At 39.2% G+C, this 27,311-nt stretch overlaps 1 protein-coding gene across 2 annotated transcripts in view; it reads right to left on the bottom strand.

Annotated features, from left to right (window-relative positions):
• The window catches only part of LOC128742525 (uncharacterized), a 51,422-nt gene that overhangs the window by 5,792 nt on the left and 18,319 nt on the right, over positions 1–27,311 (bottom strand). For both annotated transcript variants that reach the window (XM_053838919.1, XM_053838920.1), the window contains exon 3: positions 15,548–15,742. In XM_053838919.1, coding sequence (XP_053694894.1) covers positions 15,560–15,742 — 183 coding nt within the window. In that variant the 3' untranslated portion in view covers positions 15,548–15,559. The remainder of the gene's footprint in view (positions 1–15,547; positions 15,743–27,311) is intronic.

Raw genomic sequence — 27,311 nt, 5'->3', positions numbered from 1 at the left:
CTTTAAAGTAATATTTGTTTATGTTCTCACCTTTTCTCATCACAATCTTTGATGCCATTTGATAGCTTAGAGTCCCAGGAAGAGCGTTGTGAGTGAAATTTTTGCAATTTCAGGAAATAAAAACTTTTTACTAAATGATGAAATATTCAATTTTGCAGCATTTTTCTTATGATAATTATACTTTTATGAAATTTCGAGCATTTGAGAGATAAATTTTATGTCATTGTGCTTGTGAGACACCAGAGGAATGCTCTATAAAGTAATTGAACAAGAAATTTAAGATATTAAAAGAGAAATTTGCCAAATTCCTTTAATTTCTATCAAATTTGCGCATGCTTTGAGTCTCTTCATTACGCAAATCATTCGATAAGCGTGTTATCATTCAAAAGGTTTGTTTTGTAAGAAGAATAAGTACATCCTGGATCTGGATTAGGTTTTCCTGTGATAATTTCCGGAGGGTCACCCATCGAAGGGATTCAATAATAGACTGAGAGAGAAGTTGTAGATCTCACCTCTCTCTCTCTCTCCACAACTCTCCACACACCTCTATTTCTCACCTCTCTTTCTAATACACACCTGTCTTTCTCACCTCTCTCCCTCTCACCTCTCTCTCTCTCTCTCTCTCTCTCTCTCTCTCTCTCTCTTACCTCTCTCTCATGTATATCTCTCCCTTTATTCTCACAATTTCTAAAAAAGTTTCCATTCTTCAACTATCAGTAAAAGCAATATCAGAAAAGTTGTGCTACACTACTAGGTAGATACAAACATAATTCCATAAAAAATTGCTTCATAGCACTAATGATACTATTTTTCACTCATTACCGCTTGTTTACTCTACTAAAAATGATTAACAATACTTTTGACCAACTTTTCAGCTCAAATACTCCTACGTGCCATGTGATCCTCGATTTCGTCGGGTGACGTCCAGGTGACGTAGAAGTTGAGATCATTACTTGAATTGAAAAATGTTTCACAGAGCGCGAATACGTCACAGTTGGAAATATTTAATAATTGTTTGAAAAGGGCGAATTTACAGTTCCACTGTAACACAGCGATAGAGTTCACAGCATTGTTCATCGAAGGCTGGTAAACGGCTGGGTAATGCGTACCATCGGTGCATTGCGCACTGGACATAAAATATACCTCAGGTCCATAGCCTCTTACCCAGCAACTCCTACCCCTACCTCCTCGTGATAGCCTAAGCCGGGATACGAGCAACCTCGGTGGAGATCGGGTAACCAACCCCGCTGGAAGCCAAGGTCGTATGCTGACAGGGGAGGAGGGCTCCTTCGAGCTACGCTGGCCCTCCGGCGATACAGTGGGGTTGGTTGCAAGCGTTGCAAGCCTGAACCACTAAAAAATCAAAGCAATGGACTTCGCAAGTAATAATAACTCTAATCGGGACAATCGGCAAAGACCCAGGCGACGAAAGCTGACTAACGATTGGAAATTAGGAACATGGAACTGTCGGTTCTAAATTTCCTCGGAAGTATCCACGTGGTTTCTAAAGAAGTGAAGAGCCGCAAGTTCGACATCGAAGCGCTGCAGGATGTATGCTGGAAAGGAACGATGGTACGTAAGTATAAAGATGGTCATCTACCAGAGCTGCGGCAATACACACGAGCTGGGCGCATCTTTTATAGTGATGGGCGAGATGCAGAAGCGGATAATCAGGTGATGGCCGATCAGCCCCCGAATATGCAGACATAAGCATAATTAACGTGCACAGCCCTCACCTCGGAAGTACCGAAGATGACAAAGACGAATTTTACGCGCAGTTGGAGCGTGAATACGACCGCTGCTCAAGACATGATGTCAAAATTGTCATCGGGGACTGTAATGCTCAGGTTGGTCAGGAGGAGGGATTCAAACCGGTGATTGGACGGTTCAGCGCACAGCCGCAAACGAGCGAAAACGGCCTAAGACTTGTCGACTTCACCGCCTCCAAGAACATGGCCATACGTAGTACCTACTTCCAGCATAACCTCTACCATCGGTACACCTGCAGATCACCCAACCAGACAGAATCACAAATCGACTACGTTCTGATAGATGGTCGGCACTTTTCAGAAATTATCGACGTCGGAACCTATCCGGGCGCTAACACCGATTCGGATCACTACCTAGTGATGGTAAGGGTACGTCAAAAAATCTGTTTTGAACAACTTACGATACCGGCGCCCGCCATTGTATAATCTAGCGCAACTGAAGCAACTGGATGTCACCGAAAGCTACGCGTTATCTCTCGAAACCGCGCTGCCGGAATAGGGTGAGCTGGATGAAGCCCCTCTTGAGGACTGATGGAATGCCGTGAAAACAGCCATTAACAGCGTAGCGGTGAACGTCCTAGGCCGTGTGGCACCGAATCGACGTAACGAATGGTTTGACGAAGAATGCCAGCAGATATTGGCTGAGAAGAACGCAGCGTGGGTACAAATATTGCGAAGAGCCTCCCGTCAGAATGTGGAGCGATACAAACAGAAGCGGAGTCTGGAAACCCAATTCTCCAGGGAGAATAAGCGCCACCAAGAGGAGAAGGAGTGCGAAGAACTCGAGCAGCTGTGCCGCTTTCACGACACACGGAAGTTCTATCAGACTGAAGTTTTTTGTTAAGTTTTTTTGGATAAGTTTTCTTATTTTTAAGTTCTATCAGAGACTCAACGAATCTCGCAAAGGCTTTGTGCCGCGGGCCGAAATGTGCAGAGATAAAGATGGAGGTATCTTGACTGACGACCGTGCGGTGATCGAAAGGTGGAAGCAACACTACGATGAACACCTGAATGGCGTATAGGCGGAAGACCATGATAGCGGAGGAAGTGACCACATTGGTGTAGCAAGTAACGAAGATGTGCCACCTCCATCGATAAGGGAAGTTAAAGAAGCTAGCCAGTGGCTGAAGAACAACAAGGCAGCGGGAAAGGATAGCATTGGAGCGGAACTTATTAAAATGGGCCCGGACAAGTTGGCCGGCTGCTTGCATTTACTGATTGTCAAGATTTGGGATACAGAACGACTACCGGAGGAGTGAAAAGACGGGTTTATCTGCCATATCTACAAAAACCCGATTTAATCCACCTAGTGGTGAAAGGAACCTCTGTTATACCAGCTTATATGTCATTTGAAATGGGCATTTCCAGGTCAAATATTATTTTTACAGAGTCAGAGTCAAATTCTATACACATCACTTTGAACTAAAGTCTTAAATAAGCTGTTTCCAGGCCCAACCATTCTCAAGTTATTCAGATGTGAAATCTAAAAATTATCTATTAAAGTTAACATATGCAAAGTATCCGATAACCGTGTAATCGACCTTCACGAATTCGAACCAAATTTTGTCAGATTGTTCATCATAGGTCAGAAAGCAAACATCTTAAATTTGGTGCCGATTGATATCCCCCACGATTAATGGCAGTACCTCCTTTTTAAAAGAAAAGACCCGTTTTGTCAAACCTATTTTTTACTTACTATTTATTTTTTACTTACAGATAAACGTGGAAATCTCGACCAACATGTCAAAAGGTTCAATGTGTAAATGAGAGATTCTCTATGCGTCTCCTCTCTTATGCTTATTACGGAGACAAAAATGCATTTCAACCCAATTTTTCTAAAGGATTTTAGCTTTCCAATAACACCGGCAACCGTTCCATGCAAAATAGATGCATTCAAGTGCATTTATACCGCCGTAATAAGCGTAAGAGAGGAGGCGCAAAAGGAATCTCATTTGCACATTGGACTTTCGAAATATTGCTCGTCAAATCTTAGGATTAGAAAGAAACTATATTCACATTCAAATTCCAATTCCAATCGAAAATAGTCGAGAAAAAAATGCCTTTTTAAGCGTTTTGAGCTGGAAATGATCATACAGATATCGACACGTCTTCGGAACTTCAACTGTTTGTTAATGCTGCGCTAGTTATCATCCATATGCATCCTAGCGATAAACAATCTTCAGTGTGTATTTTAACCTACTAAATAACTTTATAAAACATATGAAAGCAATGAAAACAGCGTGTACAGAATTTTTGAGCAGAACTGATTTTAACGTGGCTGTTTGTCTCGGGGTACACTGCTAGCCTAACAAGCCAATCGTCGTATGTTCGAATCTCGACTGATCGGTGCCGTTACAGAGTTAATAGGATCTTTGCCCTAGCCCGTAATTTTCCTGTACTCTAATAACCGGCTGCGAAGTCTGTCGATAAAGAAGGGTTAAGTTCTGAAGGACGTTTACACCCATGACTTTGCTTTGCTTGAATTTAAACTGGTTTCTTTAAACAAATCATTAAATTTCGCAACCAGTAAGAGATAGATAGTTACTATTTATAACAAAGTTGCTTATTTTAGTGTGTTCTACAATTTTTGTGAAGGCGCTATTTTTTTGGACGCGTTTCAAAAATAAAAATTTGTGTCACCCTTCTAAGCGGATTCACGGTCACCCTAAAAGTGTAAGGAAATGTGCTATATTTTATTAATTAACTGCTGCAAAGAAACACCCGTTGAAAAATTATACATTTTTACTATATTATTCTGTTTTTGAGGTTTGGTCCCATTAAAGGTTTGGTCATTAAGGTTTTCTTGAATAAATTTCATCAATCATTTTAAAATATCTTTTGACCAGTAGAACCAATCCTTATGAAATTTGGTAAATACATTTGCAGTGTTAAGACCTCTCGTTTAATAATAAAACAATTGAAACAAGATAAATTATCTTGGTTAAAATCGCTATAAAGTATTGTAAATTTTGACGTGTAACTTCAATTGCTCATAACTTTCAAATTAAAAGTCCAATCAAAAAACCATTCAATAGTGATCTATCCGGCTATATTACCTTTCACATGAGACTAAAAGCGCATAAATCGGCTTGGCCATCTCTGAGAAACAGGCGATAATTATTACGTTGTCAAAACACGTTTTTAAGCATAACTTTTAAACTACTTGTTTGTTTTCAATAAAACTTCTTGAAAATTTTTATGATTTAGCAAGAGCTTTCATTTGGTACTAAGATCATTGAAATCGGTTGTGTGGTTCCGGAGAAAATCGTGTCAGGTAGTTTTCACATTTTTGCTTATAACTTTTAAACGAAACATCGGACCACGAAGCAGTTCAATAGTGATATACTAGGCAATAATACCTTTCAAATGAGACTAATAACGCATAAATCGGTTCAGCCATATCCGAGAAACAGGCGATAGAAAATTAGCTGCACACACACACAGCCATTGCACAGTTCGTCGAGCTCTATCGATTGGTATATGTGATTCGTCGGATCAGTTTCATGTTTTTCGACCAATTTCTAAACCTTTGTTATATACTATAACAAAGGTAAAAGGTGATAAGCTGGATTGTGAGAATTATCGAGCGATCACTATCCTGAATGCCGCCTACAAAGGGCTGTCCCAAGTCATCTTACATCGAATATCGCCAATAGCCAATAGATTTGTGGGAAGTTACCAGGTCGGCTTCATGGAGGGTCGGTCTACAACGGACGAAATCTTCACCCTACGGCAGATCCTCCAGAAGTGCAGCGAATTCCGAGTCCACACGCATCACCTATTCATCGATTTCAAAGCCACATATGATAGCGTAAACCGACAAGAGCTATAGAAAATTTTGGACGAAAACGGCTTTCCGGGAAAGATTACTAGACTTATCATGGCTACGATGGATGGGATCCAGTGCTGTGTGAGAATGTCGGGTGGATTGTCGGACTCATTCGAATCTCACAGGGGACAGGGGACAAGGGAGCCTTTCCTGCCTGCTATTCAACATTGCGCTTGAAGGTGTTATAAGACGAGCGGCGATCGAAATGCGGGGCAAGATTTTCAATAAATACAGTCCATTTATCTGCTTTGCTAACGACGTGGATGCTGTCGGCAGAACATTTGAGGCGGTGGAAGATCAGTACACCAGACTAAAACGCGAAGCAGAGAAGATTGGATTGAAGATAAATACGTTTAAAACGAAGTATATGCTGGCGGGCGGGACCGAGCGAGCGCGACAGGGTCGGTGCCGCTTGGGCAGTACCGTGGTAATCGACGGGGATGAGTTCGAGGTAGTCGACGAGTTCATATTCCTTGGCTCACTGGCAATACCGGGCGATGTTACTAAAGTTACTTTTATCTCTGACATCTTAACGTCGTTCGTTGATTGGTTCGATATTCTACATTAATAGATAATAGATTAATAGCGCATAAATTGGTTTGGCCACCTCTGAGAAACAGGCGTTCATTTGTACCTTGTCAAAACTGGTTTTTTAAGGGTCACTTTTTAACTGCTTGTTTGTTTTCAATAAAACTTGGTGAAAAGTTAGCAATAGCAAGAGCTTTCATTTGGTACTAAGATCGTTGAAATCGGCCGAGTGGTTCCGGAGAAAATCGTGTCACGTAATTTATAACAATATTATTTTATAGCGATTTTTTTTCCTGTATGGACTCATCACTGCGATCAGTATTGTTTGATCTATTGTGATCAGGGCCCGGCATCGTCGAAACAAATAAATGAAACTGATTTTCTCTTACCTTCGCTTCATACATGAAGTGACTTGCTTCATTTGTTGAATAGAACGTTTCAAGCAAGCTTCAGTTAAAGTTGGTGACTGTTTCAATTGACGGCGACAGAAAGTCAGGAACGATTTGTCGACATTGAGTAGGTTAACTATAATATGCGTTGCATTGCAGGAAATATTACTCAAATTCAATTCATTTGCATTCAAAGTTGCTGGCCTTCTTCTGAATGTTTGATAGAAAAGTACAAATGAAAAGTTAAAACCGATAGTCACGATGAAGTGAAACCCGTTTCACTGACGCTGACTTAAGCCAGTTGGAAACCGAAGCGGTGCTGCTTCTGTTGAAACCGAAGCTTCACTGCTTCATTGTTAAGTGACGCTATGCAATTGAAGGGCCCTGATTGTGATATCGCCCGGGTGTTTGCTGTATAACCCGCACTGCATTTATTTTTGCATTAATCGCTATTGAGTGAGCGACATGCTTATTGAATTTTATGCGTGCTTGTGTGTAATTGGTAATACCCTTCCCTCAATGCTTTTCTCTACTTTACCCACGTCGTTCCACATGACAGCGCTGTCCCCAATTAGAGCCCTGGCGCAAATAAGGGTCTCATTTTTGCACTGTCAATAGTCCGTTTCAGGATAACATAGAATTCATCATGAAGGAAGGGTGGTGATGGGCCTGAGAATAAACCCATGCTAAAGTCACTTTGACATCGAATGGCCTGATTCTACTAAGATTCGAACCCATGACCATTCGCTTGTCCAAGCAGACTCGGTAACCTTGCGGCTACAGAGGACAGAGCCCCCCTTTATAGCGATATATTCCACACACACACACACACACACACACACACACACACACACACACACACACACACACACACACACACACACACACACACACACACACACACACACACACACACACACACACACACACACACACACACACACACACACACACACACACACACACACACACACACACACACACACACACACACACACACACACACACACACACACACACACACACACACACACACACACACACACACACACACACACACACACACACACACACACACACACACACACACACACACACACACACACACACACACACACACACACACACACACACACACACACACACACACACACACACACACACACACACACACACACACACACACACACACACACACACACACACACACACACACACACACACACACACACACACACACACACACACACACACACACACACACACACACACACACACACACACACACACACACACACACACACACACACACACACACACACACACACACACACACACACACACACACACAGGAACCATTTCTGCTGGCTACGCCTTTAAGTCAAGGTCATACCTGCCAGAAGGAATTGAAGATGCCAAAGACTTGGGAGCTTTTACGATTGGGAGCGGTTTCAAACTTGAATAGTTTTAGAGATTTTTTTTATACATGTCGATAACACAGCATTTGCGTTCCAAGTAAAAAAAAAACTGTAGGGACCTAAACTGCCATTTTCACAAATTGATTACGATACTATTTTTGTGGTTACCGAGATCTGAACTAGTAAGTGACACGGATTTAGAGTATTCTAAAATACGAGGTAATTAACAGAGTAACACGCAAATTCAAAGCAAAATTCAAGTTGTACGTACGTTTGTGGCATTTTTACAGTTACATTTACATTTTTTTATAAAACCAATTGTCTGTGGGCTCTACAGCCTAAAACACCCGAAAAATGAGTGTAGGACGAGTTGAGTTAACGCTTCTAGCACAAAATAGAAATGGAAGTTCAAACAGTGGAATTTCCGAAACTCGGCCAAAAAAATTTCTTTCATTTTTGTTTTTTTGTTGGTAGATTTTTGCATGAAAAATAACAACGCATTTATTAAAAGCAAGGATAGATTTGGTTTTCACGTTTAAGTTAAATAGTTAAAAATAGTTAACTTTAAGTAAAAATGCCTAAAATCCATATTTTTTTGCTCGATTAAAAAATTCTCTTTTTTTTCGCACCACCATCCCCCCCCCCTTCAGTGGTCCAACACCAAAGGGACAAAAACTTTTTTAAATATTTGTAATGGCCTAATATGGAAAAATAAACACGGTTTTCATCAAATTTTTTAAAATTTTTACGTTATTTTTTTTTCTTGCCCCCCAACAATATTTTGAGACCAGGACGTAAACTTTTGTTCAAATTTGTATAAGCCTAATAAGTGTTTGTCTCGCCCAGTTAGCTTCGAGGTACGATGATGGTCTAACAAGCCAGTCGTCATATGTTCGAATCTCGGTTGGGCGGTGCTTGCTAGATAGTCAGTAGGATCGTTGCACTGGCCCCGTAATTTTTCTGTACTCTAACAGCTGGCTGCAAAGTCTGTCGATAAAGAAGGGTAATGTCTAAAGACGGTATAAACTCATGGCTTTGCTTTAATAAGTGTTTGTGGGTGTTAAATAGAGCATTGCTCTATTGAATATATCTCAGCAGCAATTAAAATATATTTGGTGATCAATAATTCTATTCTCAAAAGGTTTGTAACGTATATTGATATTCTTAGACGATCAACTACAGCAAACGAAAATAGGCGCTGTTTAGGCTTACAAATTAACTTTCACAAACAATATTTGGAATAATTAAAATTATTGCTGAGCGTCTTAAAATGACAGAAAGAACAAAACCGAATGTTCAATACTCGTGAGTCAACACGGTATACTAGAAATTGGGCCTAGAATGGTACAGTGGAATTGATTTTTACATGGAAGGGTTCTCCTGCGATTCCTGAGATTCTTATAACCATGAATTGTATACAAGCGTCTCTGCTTGTGGGTTCAGGTATCAGGTATCAGCATCTTTGGCTCGAGCAGCACGTTCCTCACAATCATGTGGAAGATTTGTGCCTTGCCCATCTTGCCCGTGTCATCATTTACCTGATGAGGACGGGAAGGAAAACAGGAGGAATAGGAAGGGGTGGATGAGGAATTTGGACAAACACAAACATATATATACCGAGAGATTTTTGTACCCCCGAGGGGATACTGCAATCCTTGGTAGTTAACTTATCAAAAGTACACCCCCTGGGGTGTATACTCATGATAAATAAGAGCTTATAGCTCAATACCGCTTTCGGTAAGGAACATCAAAATGTCTCGTAATTTTAGTTTCCTAAAATCCGATTCATTTAAGACGTAGGATCCAAAGATCCTATGACGCAATTGTGCTACTGCAGGACAGTTGCAAATTACGTGATATGGTGTACCGTAGTCGGATTCACATAAATTACAATGAAACGATTCAGCTCGCTGAATCGTAGCCATATGATAATTTAGTCTGCAGTGACCAGTCAGTGATCTGACAAGAATACTGCAATTTACCTTTGAGTGTTGCAAAAGAAATTTCGCAACCTTCTCACAAGGCTTAACAATGAAACTTTTCGTATGACGACAAGTTTCAAGATTTTCCCAATAACGTACATGTTCAGATGAAAACCAAGATCGAATCTTTTGTTTTATCCAACATGCCGCAATTGGTAAAGCAGGTTCCGGTCCGAAAACCGACTTTTCTGCTCCAGATCTTGCTAGTTCATCAGCCCATTCATTTCCGGTTATACCAGAATGGCCAGGAACCCAAACCAGATGAACGGCATTTAGAATGCTTAGTTCTTCTAATTGGGTGTGGCAGGCGATGACTGTTTTAGATTTAGAATTAGCCGCACAAAGGGCTTTTATAGCGGCTTGACTGTCAGAACAGAAGTAGATAATCTTGCCTATCAGTTCTTTCTGAAGTGCAAACTGAGCTCCGCACATAATTGCAAAGATTTCAGCTTGAAAAACGGTGCAGTAACTACCCAACGAATAGGATTCCTCCAATTCCAGCTCACGGCAGTAAACACCAGCACCCGCGCGACCTTCGTACAAGGAACCATCGGTATAACAGACCACATAGTCGGAAATTTTCCTTTCCATGTAGCCTGACATCCAATCCTCTCTAGGAGGAAAGTCACTTGAGAAAGTCCTATACGGGAAAGTACGCATGAGCGTTACATCGCTAGGAGCAAGGGCAAACTTGTCCTCAGCAACAATTTGCGACCACAGTCGAGTATGACCAGTGGAACCGTCCACAGACTGCCAAAGGCCAATCGCGTGTAGTCGATAAGCACATATTAGTGCCTCTTGCTTCAGGTGGAAGTGTAGAGGTTCAGGCTTCTAGGGCGGCAGTAGGAGTTGTAGTAAATGCACCAGACATTGCCATTAAACACATCCTTTGAAGATGGTTTAGCTTTGTCTGGACAGTCACAACTTCCCCTCTCTGCCACCATACAAGACAACCATACGCCAGTATTGGTCTGACAACGACCGTGTATAACCAGTGTATGTATTTGGGTTTAAGCCCCCAAGAGTTGCCAATTGCTCGTCTACATTGCCCAAAGGCCATGCACGTTTTTTTAATTCGGAAATCAATATTTGTGGACCAGTCAAGCTTGGAGTTGAGAATCAACCCCACGTACTTCACTTCGTTCACAACATCAACATACGAATCGTAAAAGCGCAGAGCGCGAGCTCCATTGGTATTTCTACGTCTTGAAAATAAGACGATAGATGTTTTGCTCGGATTTACCGAAAGTGCAGTTTCTCGGCACCACGTTTCTACGACACGTAGTGCCTGCTGCATTAAGTCAAATAATGTGCTTATGCACTTTCCAACTACTAGGATGAGATAATCATCCGCAAAACCATATGACGGATAGCCTAGACCATTGAGTTTCCTCAATAGGCCGTCCGCCACAAGGTTCCATGCTTGTGGGTTAATCCCTTTTGACAGCTCATTCCTTTTCCAATAGTGGAGAATTCCACACTGGCAAGTCGTTGAACTGATGACGATTCCCCTACTACTACTACTACTACTACTACTACTACTACTACTACTACTACTACTACTACTACTACTACTACTACTACTACTACTACTACTACTACTACTACTACTACTACTACTACTACTACTACTACTACTACTACTACTACTACTACTACTACTACTACTACTACTACTACTACTACTACTACTACTACTACTACTACTACTACTACTACTACTACTACTACTACTACTACTACTACTACTACTACTACTACTACTACTACTACTACTACTACTACTACTACTACTACTACTACTACTACTACTACTACTACTACTACTACTACTACTACTACTACTACTACTACTACTACTACTACTACTACTACTACTACTACTACTACTACTACTACTACTACTACTACTACTACTACTACTACTACTACTACTACTACTACTACTACTACTACTACTACTACTACTACTACTACTACTACTACTACTACTACTACTACTACTACTACTACTACTACTACTACTACTACTACTACTACTACTACTACTACTACTACTACTACTACTACTACTACTACTACTACTACTACTACTACTACTACTACTACTACTACTACTACTACTACTACTACTACTACTACTACTACTACTACTACTACTACTACTACTACTACTACTACTACTACTACTACTACTACTACTACTACTACTACTACTACTACTACTACTACTACTACTACTACTACTACTACTACTACTACTACTACTACTACTACTACTACTACTACTACTACTACTACTACTACTACTACTACTACTACTACTACTACTACTACTACTACTACTACTACTACTACTACTACTACTACTACTACTACTACTACTACTACTACTACTACTACTACTACTACTACTACTACTACTACTACTACTACTACTACTACTACTACTACTACTACTACTACTACTACTACTACTACTACTACTACTACTACTACTACTACTACTACTACTACTACTACTACTACTACTACTACTACTACTACTACTACTACTACTACTACTACTACTACTACTACTACTACTACTACTACTACTACTACTACTACTACTACTACTACTACTACTACTACTACTACTACTACTACTACTACTACTACTACTACTACTACTACTACTACTACTACTACTACTACTACTACTACTACTACTACTACTACTACTATCTTTGGTAAAAAACCCGATTTAATCCACCTAGTGGTGAAAGGAACCTTTGTTATACGGTTTTACTTGCTCTTTGAGATAGAAATCAACACGTCTTCGGAACATAATTCATTCATTGGTTAACGTTGCATAGTGCGTAGGTATTCATAAAGTTTTTGGAAATTGAATAAGTTTACAAAATTTGAACAAAATAGCAGCACCTATAAATTTTGATAGATCCTTTTTTTCATGAAATTACTGAGTAAGGGTAAGTTGGTTGTTACTAATTTGAGTAAGTGCAAGTAAAAGCAAGTTGTAAGAGGAAATATTATTCTTTAACATATTATTCTTTTTTTCTTCTTTATTATTCTTTGAATGCCATATTGTTATAAAGTTACAAATCGCTGTTCAACTAATGTATATTCTTCAATTAACTTGTTATGAGCAAAACGTCATAATGATTCAATGCATTAATACTTTAAATTGTTGAGAAAATTGATCAGCATAAACTGACATCACAGAAACGAAGCAATCGGCATGTAAGGTGTACCGCGATTGGCCCTGGAATTTTCTCTCGTTTCTTCATATGGAAAAATGGTATCTGTATGCAGCAAAACTATCAGCAAATAAAAAATGTAAATGTATCTGTTGGTAGTCGAGTCATTCGGGGTCAAAATCAAGGCATTTTTTTAATCAAAGTTCTACAGTACCTAAACAAACAAACATAGAAATACTCTATATTCATCAAAGTTGTGTATTTTTACTATTTATACAATTTTGTAATACATGAAAAAGTCATACAACAATTACAAAAAGAGCTGAAAGAGAAAAAACTGATTTTACAAATTCATATACATTGAACAAGATTTTTCTATCTTCGCTGAATAGATAGAAGGTTACTGTATTCAACAAAATTTCTTGTAATAATATGTTCTAAAACTTTGCAGAACACATCAATATAACACATTGAATTGAATATAACACATTGAAACTGAAGAAAAATATTTTTTTTTATTTCACTTTTAGGGGGATTATTCAAAATTTAAATTGCGCCAGATGATAGAACTTTCAATTTCAAGAAATTCTTCCGAAGGTTCCATAAACCTAAAAGCAAGTTTTCCCAGTCAAAATTCTAGCGCGCATGTCTTTTTGGCTTTGGGCCATTGCGCGCGAGTAACCATATTACAAAAGTTGGCGCGAGTGTTGGAGGGTTAATATCTTTTGATCGACAAAACCGATTCTTCTGAAATTTTGCAGATATATTTGCAGCATTAAAATCTCTAATTTGATGCCAAAATAATTCAAACTCAATAAATCATCTTAGATGAAATCGTTATAAATTATAGTAAATTTTAATGAGTTGTATTCAATTGCTCATAACTTTCAAATTAAACGTCCAATCAAAAAACAAATCAATAGTGATCTATTAGGTTATGTTACCTATCGAATGAGACTAATAACGCCTAAATCGGTTAAGTCATCTCTAAGAAACAGGCGATAATTATTACCTTATCAAAACAGGTTTTTTAAGCATAACTTTTAAACTACTTATTTGTTTTCAATAAAATTTATCCGAAAAATTTAGTGTTAAGTAATTTTCACTTTTTTACTTATAACTTTTAAACGAAATGTCGGACCTCGAAACAATACAATAGTGATATACTAGGCAATAATACCTTTCAAACAAAAGTAATAGCGAACAAATCGGTTCAGCCATCTCAGAGAAACAGGCGATAGAAAAGTTGCGCCCCGCACATACATACACACATACACACACACACACAGACATTGCTCAGTTCGTCGAACCTTGTCGATTGGTATATGTGGCTCGGCCCTCCGGGCCTCGGATCAATTTCGTGTTTTTCGACCAATTCCTAAACCTTTGTTATAGTATAACAAAGGTAAAAACCCGATTTAATCCACCTAGTGGTGAAAGGAACCTTTGTTATACGGTCTTACTTGCTATTTGAGATAGAAATCGACACGTCTTCGAAACATAATTCATCTATTGGTTAACGTTGCGTGGTGCGTTGGTTTTCATTAAATTTTTGGAAATTTAATAAGTTTACAAAATTTGAACAAAATAGCAGCACCTATAAATTTTGATAGATCCTTTTTTCATGAAATTACTGAGTAAGGGTAAGCTGGTTGTTTCTAATTTGAGTAAGTGCAAGTAAAAGCAAGTTATAAGAGGAAATATTATTCTTTAACATATACATTGCATAGTAAAAGTCTAGTTCATAGGTTTTTGAACTACGCATAAATTTCTGTAACGCCATTATTTTTGATTGACATCAATAAAGTTTTCTTGAATAAATTTCATCAATTTCTATTAACCTTCGATTACTCACGCTGTTGCATTTTGTACAACGCTGTTGCATATAGTATAACAAAGGTAAAACATTAAATTTTCAACATATTATAACTTATTTGCCCTTCATTCGCCAGCAATGAAAGTTTCAGAAAAAGTAGTGCATATTGTTTCCTTTAACATGTCAAAAAATTAAATTTTTAAAAAATGCACTTTTTTAGATATTTAACTTTTTAGTTTTATTTTTTTTTTCAACAAAAAAATTTTTTTTACGATGCACATATTTATTTTAAATAGACAATTTTATTATCTACAACTTTGCTGAAGACACTATTTCGATCAAATGAACCATTTTTCCAATATAAAATATTTAATGGATTAGCACCATTTTTTGGTTAGGCCTTTTTGAAAAAGCAGTCGACATCTTAAAAAAATACCTGATATGATAAAATTACACCATTTTTTAAGAAGAACAGCTATGCCAATTTTCAGCTAAATCAAAAATGATAAATTAAAAAATATGTTATTTTTTCATCACTTGGCGTGGAATCCCTCAACAAATACTTTCATCGTACAATAAACATCCCGTTCTGTTCACGCAATATAACACTACTTACTCTGATAGATTTTCAAGGAGCCACTTGTTTAGGCTTAATTGTGAATTTGTGAGTAGCATTTTCCGTGCCGCAATGAGGACATTTTAGGAAAAGATCATTGGTGTTCCCATTAGAACTGTTTTCGGTGTCCGTGTTCCGGCTTTCTGCGCAGCGTTGATGAAAAATATGTCTGTAACCACACATTACAAAAACACCCTGAAAATAAATATTGCGTTTAATGAAATGGAACAGTCTGCGGAAAAGGTAGCAAAAAAACAAAGCGGAGGATTACGCAGTTAAAAACCCTGTTATATAGTAGCATAAGGGCGTCGCGAGACAAGTCGGTGAATGAACTATGTGGCGATGCAAAATACATGCTCGATATTTAATTTTCTATTTATTTTTTGTATATTTATTTTTATATGTTTATTTTGTATATATTTATTTTTTATATATTTATTTATAATTATGTTGTCATTTACCTGAAATTAAAAACCCCTAACATTACGAGTTGAAGAAAAAGTTTTCCGTTTAATTCTCTTATATAACAAAAATCTATCACAATATTCCCGTATTCGAGATTCTGCTAAGACGCTCAAAGTAATGACTTTTAATTACCTTAATTAATTAATTTAATTTAACTAGTTTGCTTTTCTTACTAGTCTCTTGCGATGCAAATAGAACAAAGCTTTGGGTATAACCGTCTTGAGGACATTACCCTTGTTTATTGGCAGGCTTCGCAGGCGGTTATTAGAATACAGGACAATTACAGGGCTAGTGTAAGAATCCAATTAAATTCTAGCAGTACCACACAGCCGAGATTAGTACATACGACGGATGGCTTGTTGGATTAGCATCGTACCTGTTAACAGGGCGATAGGATATAGTAAACAATATGATATATATGTCTCTAAAAGACTGAGTAACACTTTTTGGAAATGCAAATTAAATGATGAAGATACTTAAAGAGACAAATGACTTGGCATGTTTTAAGATCAGTTTTGAATGTACTTTCACATTAATTATATCTCGGTCGCCAGTTTTTCCAAGTTTTTTTTGTATAGCAGTACAAAATATGGCTAATTTTTACCTAAATCGTTCAGTAACTCGCTCTGTATAGGAGATACGTGTTCACTTTCTTCTGCAAAAGTGTGTAATTTTAATAGATGCAAATGTTTGTAGAACATTATTTTTCCCTAAATCACATAGTTTTGAAGCTACAGTGAAAAACCCGATTGGGGTCCGTCAAAAGTGTGTAATTTTAATAGATGCAAATGTTTGTAGAACATTATTTTTCCCTAAATCACATAGTTTTGAAGCTACAGTGAAAAACCCGATTGGGGTCCGTCATGAAAGACGCTTAATATCTCGAACACTGTGATACTTAGAGGAATAATGTTTTCAGCAAAAAGCTTCATAATGAGATTATCTAAAACTTTCTAGAACGTACTATAGCTCTATATCATCAAATTAGAAAGTTAAATTTTGCAGCGCCACCTGTGTATGAGTTCCGAGCTAATACTAACCACCAGTCGTTGCGTCTATTGATCTTAAGAAATGCTTCCTAAGACGCCATATTGAAAAAAATGCTATGAAAAGAGATATTAAAAAAGTTCACGATTCCAGAGCAATCAAACCACTGTGCATTGGATGTAAAAACTGACAATCTATTGACAATAAAATAATCGTGCCGTCCGGACAAGTAACAACAGTTCTGTAACATGTATTTTGTGTAGCAGACTGTAGTAAAAAACAAGTTACATCAACCAGAGCGGGGGCTCCGTAGCCGCAAGTTTACCGAGTCTGCTTTGACAAGCGAGAGGTCGTGGGTTCGAATCTTAGTAGGATGAGGCCATTCGATGTCAAGTGACTTTGGCATGGGTTTATTCTCAGGCCCTTCATTCCCTTCCTCCATGCTGAATTCTATATGACCCCTGATAAAAACACTCTTGACAGTGCAAAAAGTCACTCTTATAGTTAAAATGTCTGCTCAGCCTCGCCAGGGATGGCTGTAATTGGAGACTGCAGTACTGCAATTGAGGAGCAAGGTGGGTAGAGTAGATTTAGCATTGAAGGAAGGGTAAACCCCACTCACGCAAGCAAGCATAAAATTTAAAAAGCATATCGGTTATTTAATAGCGATTATAGCAAAAAAAATTGCAGCGATGGCAGTGAAGAGGCCATTCGCTATGACGGCGCCGCAGTGGAGACACCTAAATTAGTTTCGAGTTTGCGTGAAGCAGAATAGCGATTGGTTAAAGAGTGCAAAAGACAGAATAAGTCGTAAATAATTTTCACGCATTCAGCTACGGGCAGTTCTGTAGGTGGAAAAGAGGTCGTGCGGTGCCGTCATAGCGAATACAGGAAATAAAAAAAAGAGCGGACCGAAAAACAACCATAGAAACTTGGAATACAGATCCACTGCTCCCCTGAAGTATCAATAGCATTGGTAGAGCTGTACTGCCCATTAAAATGAAGAATTTCCTAATATGCCACGAACATGAAATTGAGAAAAATGCAATTTTATTCCTTTTGTCTGTCAAAAAGGTTTCACGCGGTAATGTCAACCTGTTTAATGTGCATATTACCCGTCATACATGCCGAAACCACGCCGTTGAACTGAAATAACGATACCTGTGGTCAAATTCCCTCCGGGGAACATTTTTAACGCAGCAGCCATTTTTTCATTCATAAACACGAGAGTTGACAATCCAGGCAAAAATTTGGCTAACGTGCATAAATTGTTAATTATCTTATGCTGGTGAGTCTTCAAAATAGGTTCAAATTATTTAAACAGTACGAAAGCACAAGTGAGGACGAAATGGACAATGAAACATCTAATCCGTGCACCCCGAAGAAGTTGCATAGTTCCTAAACTAGTTAGTTGCATAAACCTTAAATTTGAAAATTCAGGAATGTAGCAAGCATAGTTCCAACATGTATTTTTTACGTATTTTAATATTTTTCCGAGTTGGTTTTTTGTTATTTACAGTGTGACACATATGTATTCGAACAAAAGCAAAATCATATATTTTTGTAAATAAAGGACGAACTTTACTTTTATATTGGCTGCGTTAGTGTGAGATAAGATAAGATAAGATAAGATAAGATAAAGGACGAACTTTACTTTTAGACGTTATTTACCCATAGATACAGAACGCAACAAACAATTATTACTCTATTGAATCGCATTTTGCCTGGATAACACACTTCAAACGCTTTTAAAGTCGTTACATGCGGCACACACTACGTCCATCGGAATATCTTGTTGAAAACTTACTTAAATTCATCCAAATTATGATATTTATAATCCTTGAGCTTCTGCACACTTCAACGATTCGGTAAAATTTACCGAAATCTAAACAGCTGAACGTTCGGTAAATTTTTTTATTGCACCAAACATTACTAATGATCTGTAAACGTCGATTGGCACCATCGAAATTTTTACCGAACGTTCAGCTGTTTAGAATTCGGTAAAATTTTACCGAATTCGGTAAAATTTTACCGAATTCGGTGCTTTTTGTTAAGTGTGTGCTGCATGTACCGCCATTTACAAAAATCCAGATGTTCAAATCAGGAGAACTTGGAGGCCATTCCTTTTTCGATATGAAATCCGTCGGACTGGCTTTGCACCACGTCTTCACAAGATTTGCAGTCAGCCCAGCGTTCCATTCTGTTGAAAGATGCAATCTACTTCACCATACAGCACCGAGTTCGGTAAAATTTTACCGAAATCTAAACAGCTGAGCGTTCGGTAAAATTTTTTATGATGCCAAACATGATCCGTAAACGTCGATATGCACCATCAAATTTTTTGCCGAACGTTCGACTGTTTAGATTTCGGTAAATTTTACCAAATCGTTTAGGTGTGTACATTCCCGGACGTAAGGTATCAAATTTTGTTCTAAGACCATTTCTAGATAGTATTTTGCATTAACTTTCACACCCTTGTTAGTAAATAATAAAATAAGTTTCCCTTCCTTTGAAATACAACCCCATACCATGACCGCTGATAAATTTTGGTATCGTGGTACATTTGGAACGTCCTTGATCGAAACTAGAGCTGGTCGGGTAGCGGAAAATTTGCCCGATACCCGCACCCGTACCCGTACCCGCCGGTTTCGAGTCGGGTTCGGGTATTGAAAAAAAAATAATTTGCTGGTTCGGGTCGGATACGGGTTCTTAATTTTTGTTTTTGAAACCGGGTACGGGTCGGGTCGGGTATCCATTGACCACATTTAACACTAAAGATGGTCGGGTACCCGGGCCCGTCCCGTACCCGTCGGGTTGCGGTCGGGTTCGGGTATAAAAAATAATAAACTTGCGGGTTCGGGTCGGGTACGGGTTTTGAATTTTTTTTTCTTGATCGGGTACGGGTCGGGTTCGGGTATTCAAATTTTCATACCCGACCATCTCTAATCCACAACCGACCACAACCGATCATTTTGAGCATGATGCGGTTTTTGAAGAACAAACAACTTCTCATCAGAATAGATAACTTCCCAGGTAACCAATAAGGATTAACATAAGCAGCAAATCAACCGCTTATTAGCATATCTGGCATTTTATATTGCACGTTGTTGTATATTAGCTTTTTGACTGCATAGGTGTTGTAAATTGGCATCCAAAATTCTATTCAAATTCTTCGTATCGGTAATTAGCTGCAAATTAGCATTTTCAGCACTATAAAAAATTGGCAGTAAAGTAGTCGTATATTTTGCCAAAATGGCATTTATTGGCTTGCATTTGAACAGCATTGGTGATACTTATTGGCTACCTGGGTTCTGAAATATCGTGCCGATAGAGAACCAGTTTTCATCTTTCCCGTCGATTTTGTTTTGTTGCTTCCGTTAATCCATGGATTTTACGTTTTTTAAATGCTTTCATATCCAGATCCATTTTAAAAATTCGACGAAGAGATTTCCTTTTAATATTCAGCTGGATTTTTATTACGGTTTTCAACAGATCCCGTCTCGACAAATCTTTTTACTGTATACCTAGTATACAAATCCTCTTTTTATGCCGGGATGACTGAGGTCACGAAAAATAGTGCCGCATGTAGCACCGTTTCAAAATTTATTTATTATCAACGACCATAACTCAAACTCTGGTACGAGCACACCGAACGAGACACAATACGAACCAATAGAGAAACGTACAATTTTAGATTCTGCGTTAGAAACATTTTGTAGCAAATACAAATAATATATACAGCGCTGCAAGCAAATCTATTTGTGTTATTTCTTCTTTTGCTTTTTAAAACTTCTACCAAATTGGCTTTTTTTTATAGTTTAGCCAGTTTATTTAAATTAGTATTTACAGTTCTAGACTAGCTTTTAGCGAATTGTTGTCTATAAAGTTATTACAGTTATTTATAAAGCAGATGTAATTTGTAACTAAACACAATATTTTGTTCTTGCTTGTTTTCGACATTCTATTGAGCACTGGTTGTTTGATGTCTATGTACTCCAATCTTCGTCGTCCGGGAAGGCACGCTGCGATCATGTGCTGTAGCAATTTCCATGCATCATCGGCTACACGTGGGCATTCCACCAGTTTATGCTCAAACGTTTCTGCTGCTGCGTGATAATACAAGCACTGTTCACTATCAACACGCTGAGTGATGTACATTAAGCGACGATGTTCTATTTCACCGTTCACGAACAGATAGAGCACAGACTAACAGACGTAACACTTCGAAAGAATTTTCTAACAAAACATCGTTTCAATGACACCCCTAAAACTTGGAAAACACTAGCATCACCTGGTGCAGCCTTGGCGCTACGCAAAGCAGCTTGCTATAAATTTAGCAATGCTATAAATTTACTTGTATATTATCTGATAACAGCGGCAGCGCAAGCGAGCGGCTCTACCTTTGGTTTCTCTGTGCTGTCCACTAGATAGCGATGAATGTTGTCGGAGGACGGATTCAGCAGAATGTGCTGGGGAATCAGAGTTGTTTGCTGTTGTAGCTGCTTTATGCATGGGCAGATTGCTAGAAGATGTGTACGTTTTTTTATTTTCTTGCAGAATGGATTTGTAAAATGGCATGGAATCCAATTCCCGCAGGTGGCGGTTAGTGAATAGTGCCTTGGATTTAAACGCTGGTAGTTGAAGATTTAGTCCACCTTGCCTACGGTCGCGTGCTAGCTGAATATTAGGAATATAGGAATATTCCCATCGCTGACGTTAGCTTACCCACGTGCGCATTGGTCGATTGCAAAACGGAAGAGATATACCAGATTTTGGAGGATGCGAAAGTGTTTAGAAACGTTACGTTTTTGTAGCAAATTGAGCGTCCTCAATGAATGCAAAAACAGGATTCTGGTGAATTTCGTTTGCAAATCATCCCTGTTCAGTTTAACCATTATTCGTATAGAATTCGTGTAGATGATTCCTAGGATTTTTACAGTTTCTGCTGTCTGTAGCCATGGTGCTCCGAGCGGCTCCCCATTAGTACCACCAACGTCAATAGAGATGGTTTTCTGAAGGTTTAGCTTTGCTCCGGAAACGCGGTTGAAACGGCAAAACATTTCATAAATATCCGGTAACTTTCTAAGAGAGGTGATTATTATGCTGATGTCGTCAGCGTATGCGACGATTAGATCGGTTGCATATATCTGCTCCAACTGATCTGGCAGCGGTAGCAGATAAAGCGCAAATATGAGAGAACTCAGTGGGTTACCTTGTGCGATCGAACGCTGTAGGGAGATCGGGGATGATAGATGTCCATTGACAAGCAGCCGAGAGGATGAGTGTTCCGCAAATCATGTCAAAAGTGCCACTAGCCTCGGATTGAATCCATGTTGCCGAATAGAAATTCTCGGTTAACCCGATCGAAGGCATGATCCATATCGAATGATATTAGTTTGCCTCTCTGTTTACGTTCGATTAGTTGCGCGATACGATCCTTGGTGGAGAGTGTGGCTTCAAATATGTTGTGCTTCGCGTTCGAGCATTTTTGTACTCTGCCGAGTACGCGATGTGTCTGCACGATTGCCATCAGTCTTCTCTTTAGTATGCGACATATTAGTTTATAATCGAAATTGAGAAGTGAGACCGGCCTATACGACCGCGCAGTACTCCCGCCACCTTTCTTTTTCACTAGCTCTATTACACTACCTACGTACTCACTAGGAAAGTTGGACTCGAGAGCTTCGTTTAGGATCAAATTCAATTCTCTGTGTATTATATCGAAAGTTCGTAAGAAAAACTCTCTTGGTAATCCATCGCTTCCCGGTGACTTTCTCACCGCACTTGTTTTAATTGCAGTGAAGATTTCGGCAGTTGTTATTTCGCTCATGCAGTCGTCATTGGCGACGTCGCCTTGTGGTAGGATAATTCTCCTGCAGTTGAAGTCGTCATCTCGTTGAACTTCGGCTCTATTCGATGCATAAGGTTGCCTGTAGTACTCAAACAGATGCTGCTCGATGTCTTCGGTACGGTAGATGGTTTCTTCCGCCTCGTTCTGCAGGCGGCTGATCGTTGTTTGCTTTCTTTTCCGTTCTCCGAGCTGGAAGATGCAGAGTGGTTTGCCTGCTACATAGACTTCGTTGCTACGTACAAAACAGTGTGTTGATGGTCGCTGCATGGTTAACATTTCGGCTTTCAGTCGGTTGATAGTAGTCAATATACTAGGGCCACGATGAGCATCTTTGGCTCGAGCAGCACGTTCCTCACAATCATGTGGAAGATTTGTGCCTTTGGGTCACGATAGTATCCATCGTATGCTGCCCGAAGCTGTACGTACCGCTGGTGGTATTCGCGTTAGAAATCGTCGTGGAAGGTTTTAGACTTCCTGCAGAAAAAACTTTTAATTTTTGGCTTAGCGTAGTTCGTCCACCACATCATCCACGAAGGGTAGTTGCGACGTTGGCGAGTCCAATATTGCCACTTTATTTTGAACTCGTCAATATTTTCCAGAGTTAGAAGCTGAGGCCGGAGCGACCAGAATCCACGACCTCGCTCTCTGTCGAGATTCGGAAGGGACAGTCTAGCGGTGACTACTTTATGGTCTGAGAAAGAGCAGACGTGTGTATTTACATCTCGCAATTGATCGCAGAGTTCAGTGTTGACGTACATTCGGTCGAGACGAGATCTAGCATTGTGTGTTACATACGTAAAACCCGGCGTCTGTGAGCGGAGTTTTATCCACACATCATGGAGAGAAATCTGTCGGATGGTCGTGTTAAGAGATGGACTGTTATTACAGTCTGTTGAGTTGCACTGTCGGAGAACACAGTTGAAATCACCCGCGAGAATTACGTTTTCAGTACGGTGTCTAAGGTAGTATGTGATCGTGTTGTTAAAAAACCGCTCTCGTGCTTGCCGTAAAGCAGTTTCTGATGGTGCATATACGTTGCAGATCGTTGTGTTTTCTATTCGTAGCGCTATTAGTCGTCCATCCAAACTTTTCTCAACTTGAGAGAATTCTATGTACTCCTTCAGCGCAATTCCGGTTCCCCTCCTTGCTTGATCTACATTACAGATGACGTTAAATCCGGGTAAGTACAGTTGCCTGTTTTCTACTTCTTGCATCATTACTGTGTCTAGTTCTAGCGCGTGTATGAGGCTACGGAGAGCGTTCAGTTTGGTTGTGTTCGTGATTGTGTTAATGTTGACGGTTATAGCTTTGAGGCTCCATTACAGAATTTCCTCTCCCATCGAATCGTCCACTTCTTCGGCTCGTGATTTTTTGCCTGACGGTCGTTTACGGGAGGGTCGTGTACTGCTTGAAGAGGTTGTGCATCGATCGGTCTCACCCCCTTCCTTGTCTCGTTCAGGCGTAGTGATCTTACGGTTGGGATGTTCGGTCGGTGGCAGTCGTTGTGGCAGTTTGAAGTTTACCGCATTTGCTAAGCGCGTGGTGAGCGCCGACGTTGCGGGCTGGAGTGCGAGATTGTTTGTATTGGGTATTGGCTGGTATTGGTATATGACGATACCCGGATTGAAACAATCGCAAATTAATGCTTTGTCTTAGTGACCGGTCGGTTTGGGCAGCGATGGCCCGACCGCTCACAGATCCAGCACACTTTACTGTTCGATGCGCTTCGTAAACCATTATTTCACCTTTGCTCCGATTCGTAAACATGCACAAAATCTCTACTTTTGAGGTTTCCTCTCCCAGAATTCGAAAATCCACAAGCTTCTGTCGTATACTCAAAACTGCCAATGAACAGGGGCCAAACTTCGGGTTCCCCCCTAAACTTAAGCAGACTGTGGGACACCGCCTTCCGAGCGGCCGACTACCCATTGAGGTTCGATCTACGCTACGCGCCGGCCCATGGTTTCTAGCATTCTTTTCGGATACAGTACTGCTGCATGCACTCCCATCACTATCTACCTCGGTGCCTTCTATACCCTGCTCACGCTGGAACTGAAGTCCACAAGATCATAATAGAAAGTTCACATTAAATCGTTTCCATGTCAACTTTACATTAGAAGTGCATAATGATAAGAGTATGTCAAAACAAAGTGAACAATAAATTGTTTTGCAGTCGTGCGTGTCCTCATATACAACTCATGACTGTGAATTATAAAGCAGTACAGATGATTTCAATATTAAGTTTTATCTGAATCATATATTCTGGAGTATTGAGTAGCGTGTTATAAAAACCGTAGTATAAAATGCAAGATAAAATTACAAATAATTGTCCAAATTTTCGTACGTATATTGCCTCCACTTTGGTACATATATGTTCTTATCTGGCGTGAAATATAACTTTTTCGTTCAGATATGATGTCGTATTTCTGAGTTGCAATCGAGTGGTTTACTGGTTTACTGGGTGCTCACGCATCTCCCACTCTTGCTGCATTTGCAGTTCCAACAGCGCCTTCTTCCTGGCAAGTTGCGGCTTCCATGAATCCACTTGCTTTGCAAAGGTCTCTCTCATCAGCTGTTCTTCTCCCAATTGCTGCTCAGATGGATTCTTAATGGAACCAGCTCCTTGATCAGACCCTGCATCACTCTTTGCGCCGGATTTCTAAGCCCTCCTTTTTGTGGAAGGTTCTGGAACTCTCTGCTGTACATCAGGCCGCACACACTGCAGGCAATGCCAATCCGTTTTGGCTATTTTCTGGTCAACACCAGCACAAGAAAAATGAGCCTTAAACATACACAAAACATAGAGCATTGTACCCAGTCGATGTCCGTGGATTGGGCCTTAGTTTTCCCGCACTGGCGTCGTTGAAGCCAATAATTTTTGATTTTGTTGTGAACAGCAGATATAAGAAACGCCTTTTGTAAATCGAGCTTTTCATTGCGTCGATCAAAACCAAAAATATGTTTTGACCGTTAGTATTATTTTCGTCTTAACGTTATTCTTACTTCCTACTTACATTATTGTTTTCTAACTGCCTTGATTTATGCGAACTTCTTTTGCTATCTATCATGCCGTTCAAATTGAACCAGTTTTAATAAATGTTTTCCCGGCTTTAGTTTTCAATGTTGTTGTAAATCATGATAAATTACTCACAGCTACGCTATTTGTAGTTTATGTTTTTGCCTTTCCGTTTAACGTTCGTTTCTCTGCTCGTACCTATAGTTGTAGATCAATTATTGTAATCACTTAAAAGCATAGAATTCTCTTCATTCGACTTAAACTATTTTTCTTCCCGCAATACACTTTCTTGACACTACAACAGGTATTCTCTCGGTATCTTTCAACTCACTTTCGAGAACTCTTTCCAACTATCAGCCTTTTAAACTCTATAAACTTCAACTATCTTCAACTATAAATTCTATACACTCTAACTATCTAAGATTACTTTCGCTTTTCAATCAATCTTCTATCCTCTGTTTATTTTTTTCCAACTCTCACTATTGCAGATTGCTAGAAAAATCCTCACTTTGCGGTTATCTTGACAGCGGAATCAAACTACCAAAAAATAACCCCTTGATTTACTATAGTAATTTAGTATTTGAAAATTTACCAAATCAATTATTTTCCACCACAAACACGCTACAAAACTGATATTTTGTCGAGCCACAAACCAGAAAACTTAAATTTCAATTTTGCGGTTGTATCGAGGTTATCTCCTGAGCGCGTTACCACCGCCGCAGCAGGAGGATTTATTATAAGCGCCGCAATAACATCGGTCAACTTAAGTTCGTTGCGCGAGGGCCTCACCAGTGTGGCCAGAACAACAGCATTTTTCATATCTTTGCGCACCTGATAAAAAGACTCACGCAGTATGCACTTTGAACTTTTCATGCAAATTTTCAATTGATTTTACCCAACGCACAGTGGTCGGCAATTTAAAATTCTTGGCCAAAACCTCTAGATGATACGATTCCATGTTTTTCGGGCCGCTGATTTCAAAAATGATATTGAAAATGTGAAATTCAAAATGGCTGACCCAAAATGGTGGCCGTTTTCGTTAAATTTTGTATGTAAATTTCATCTAAAGGTGACTTTCAGGTCGTTGAGTTCAAGAACAAAATTCAAAATGGCTGGTCAATATGGCGGACCACTTTTGTATCTTTTAGTGCTTTTTGGTTTATAGCTGGTTCAGCACGTTTTTTTTGGTCCCTATTTTAAAAAACAAATTTGGATTAAATAACAAATCAAATTTAAAATCGCCTTTTTTACCCTATTAAAATCGCAAAATTCTATATTCTAATCTTTTCTATATCTAATTCTGTTTACCGGTTGAGTCTTCTTAATCTATTGAAGATACTAGATCTTTTTGCCTTTCTACTATTTAAATATATAGTATAAAGGTATAGAAACCACTCGGAAAACCGGAAATGGAAAGAAGGTTCTGCGGGCCTATGACATTCGGC

The sequence above is a fragment of the Sabethes cyaneus genome, chromosome 3 (genome assembly GCF_943734655.1).
Source record: "Sabethes cyaneus chromosome 3, idSabCyanKW18_F2, whole genome shotgun sequence".
Taxonomy (NCBI): Eukaryota; Metazoa; Arthropoda; class Insecta; order Diptera; family Culicidae; genus Sabethes; species Sabethes cyaneus.
Note: the sequence above shows the minus strand (reverse complement) of the source record. Positions and strands in the feature narration are given on the sequence as shown.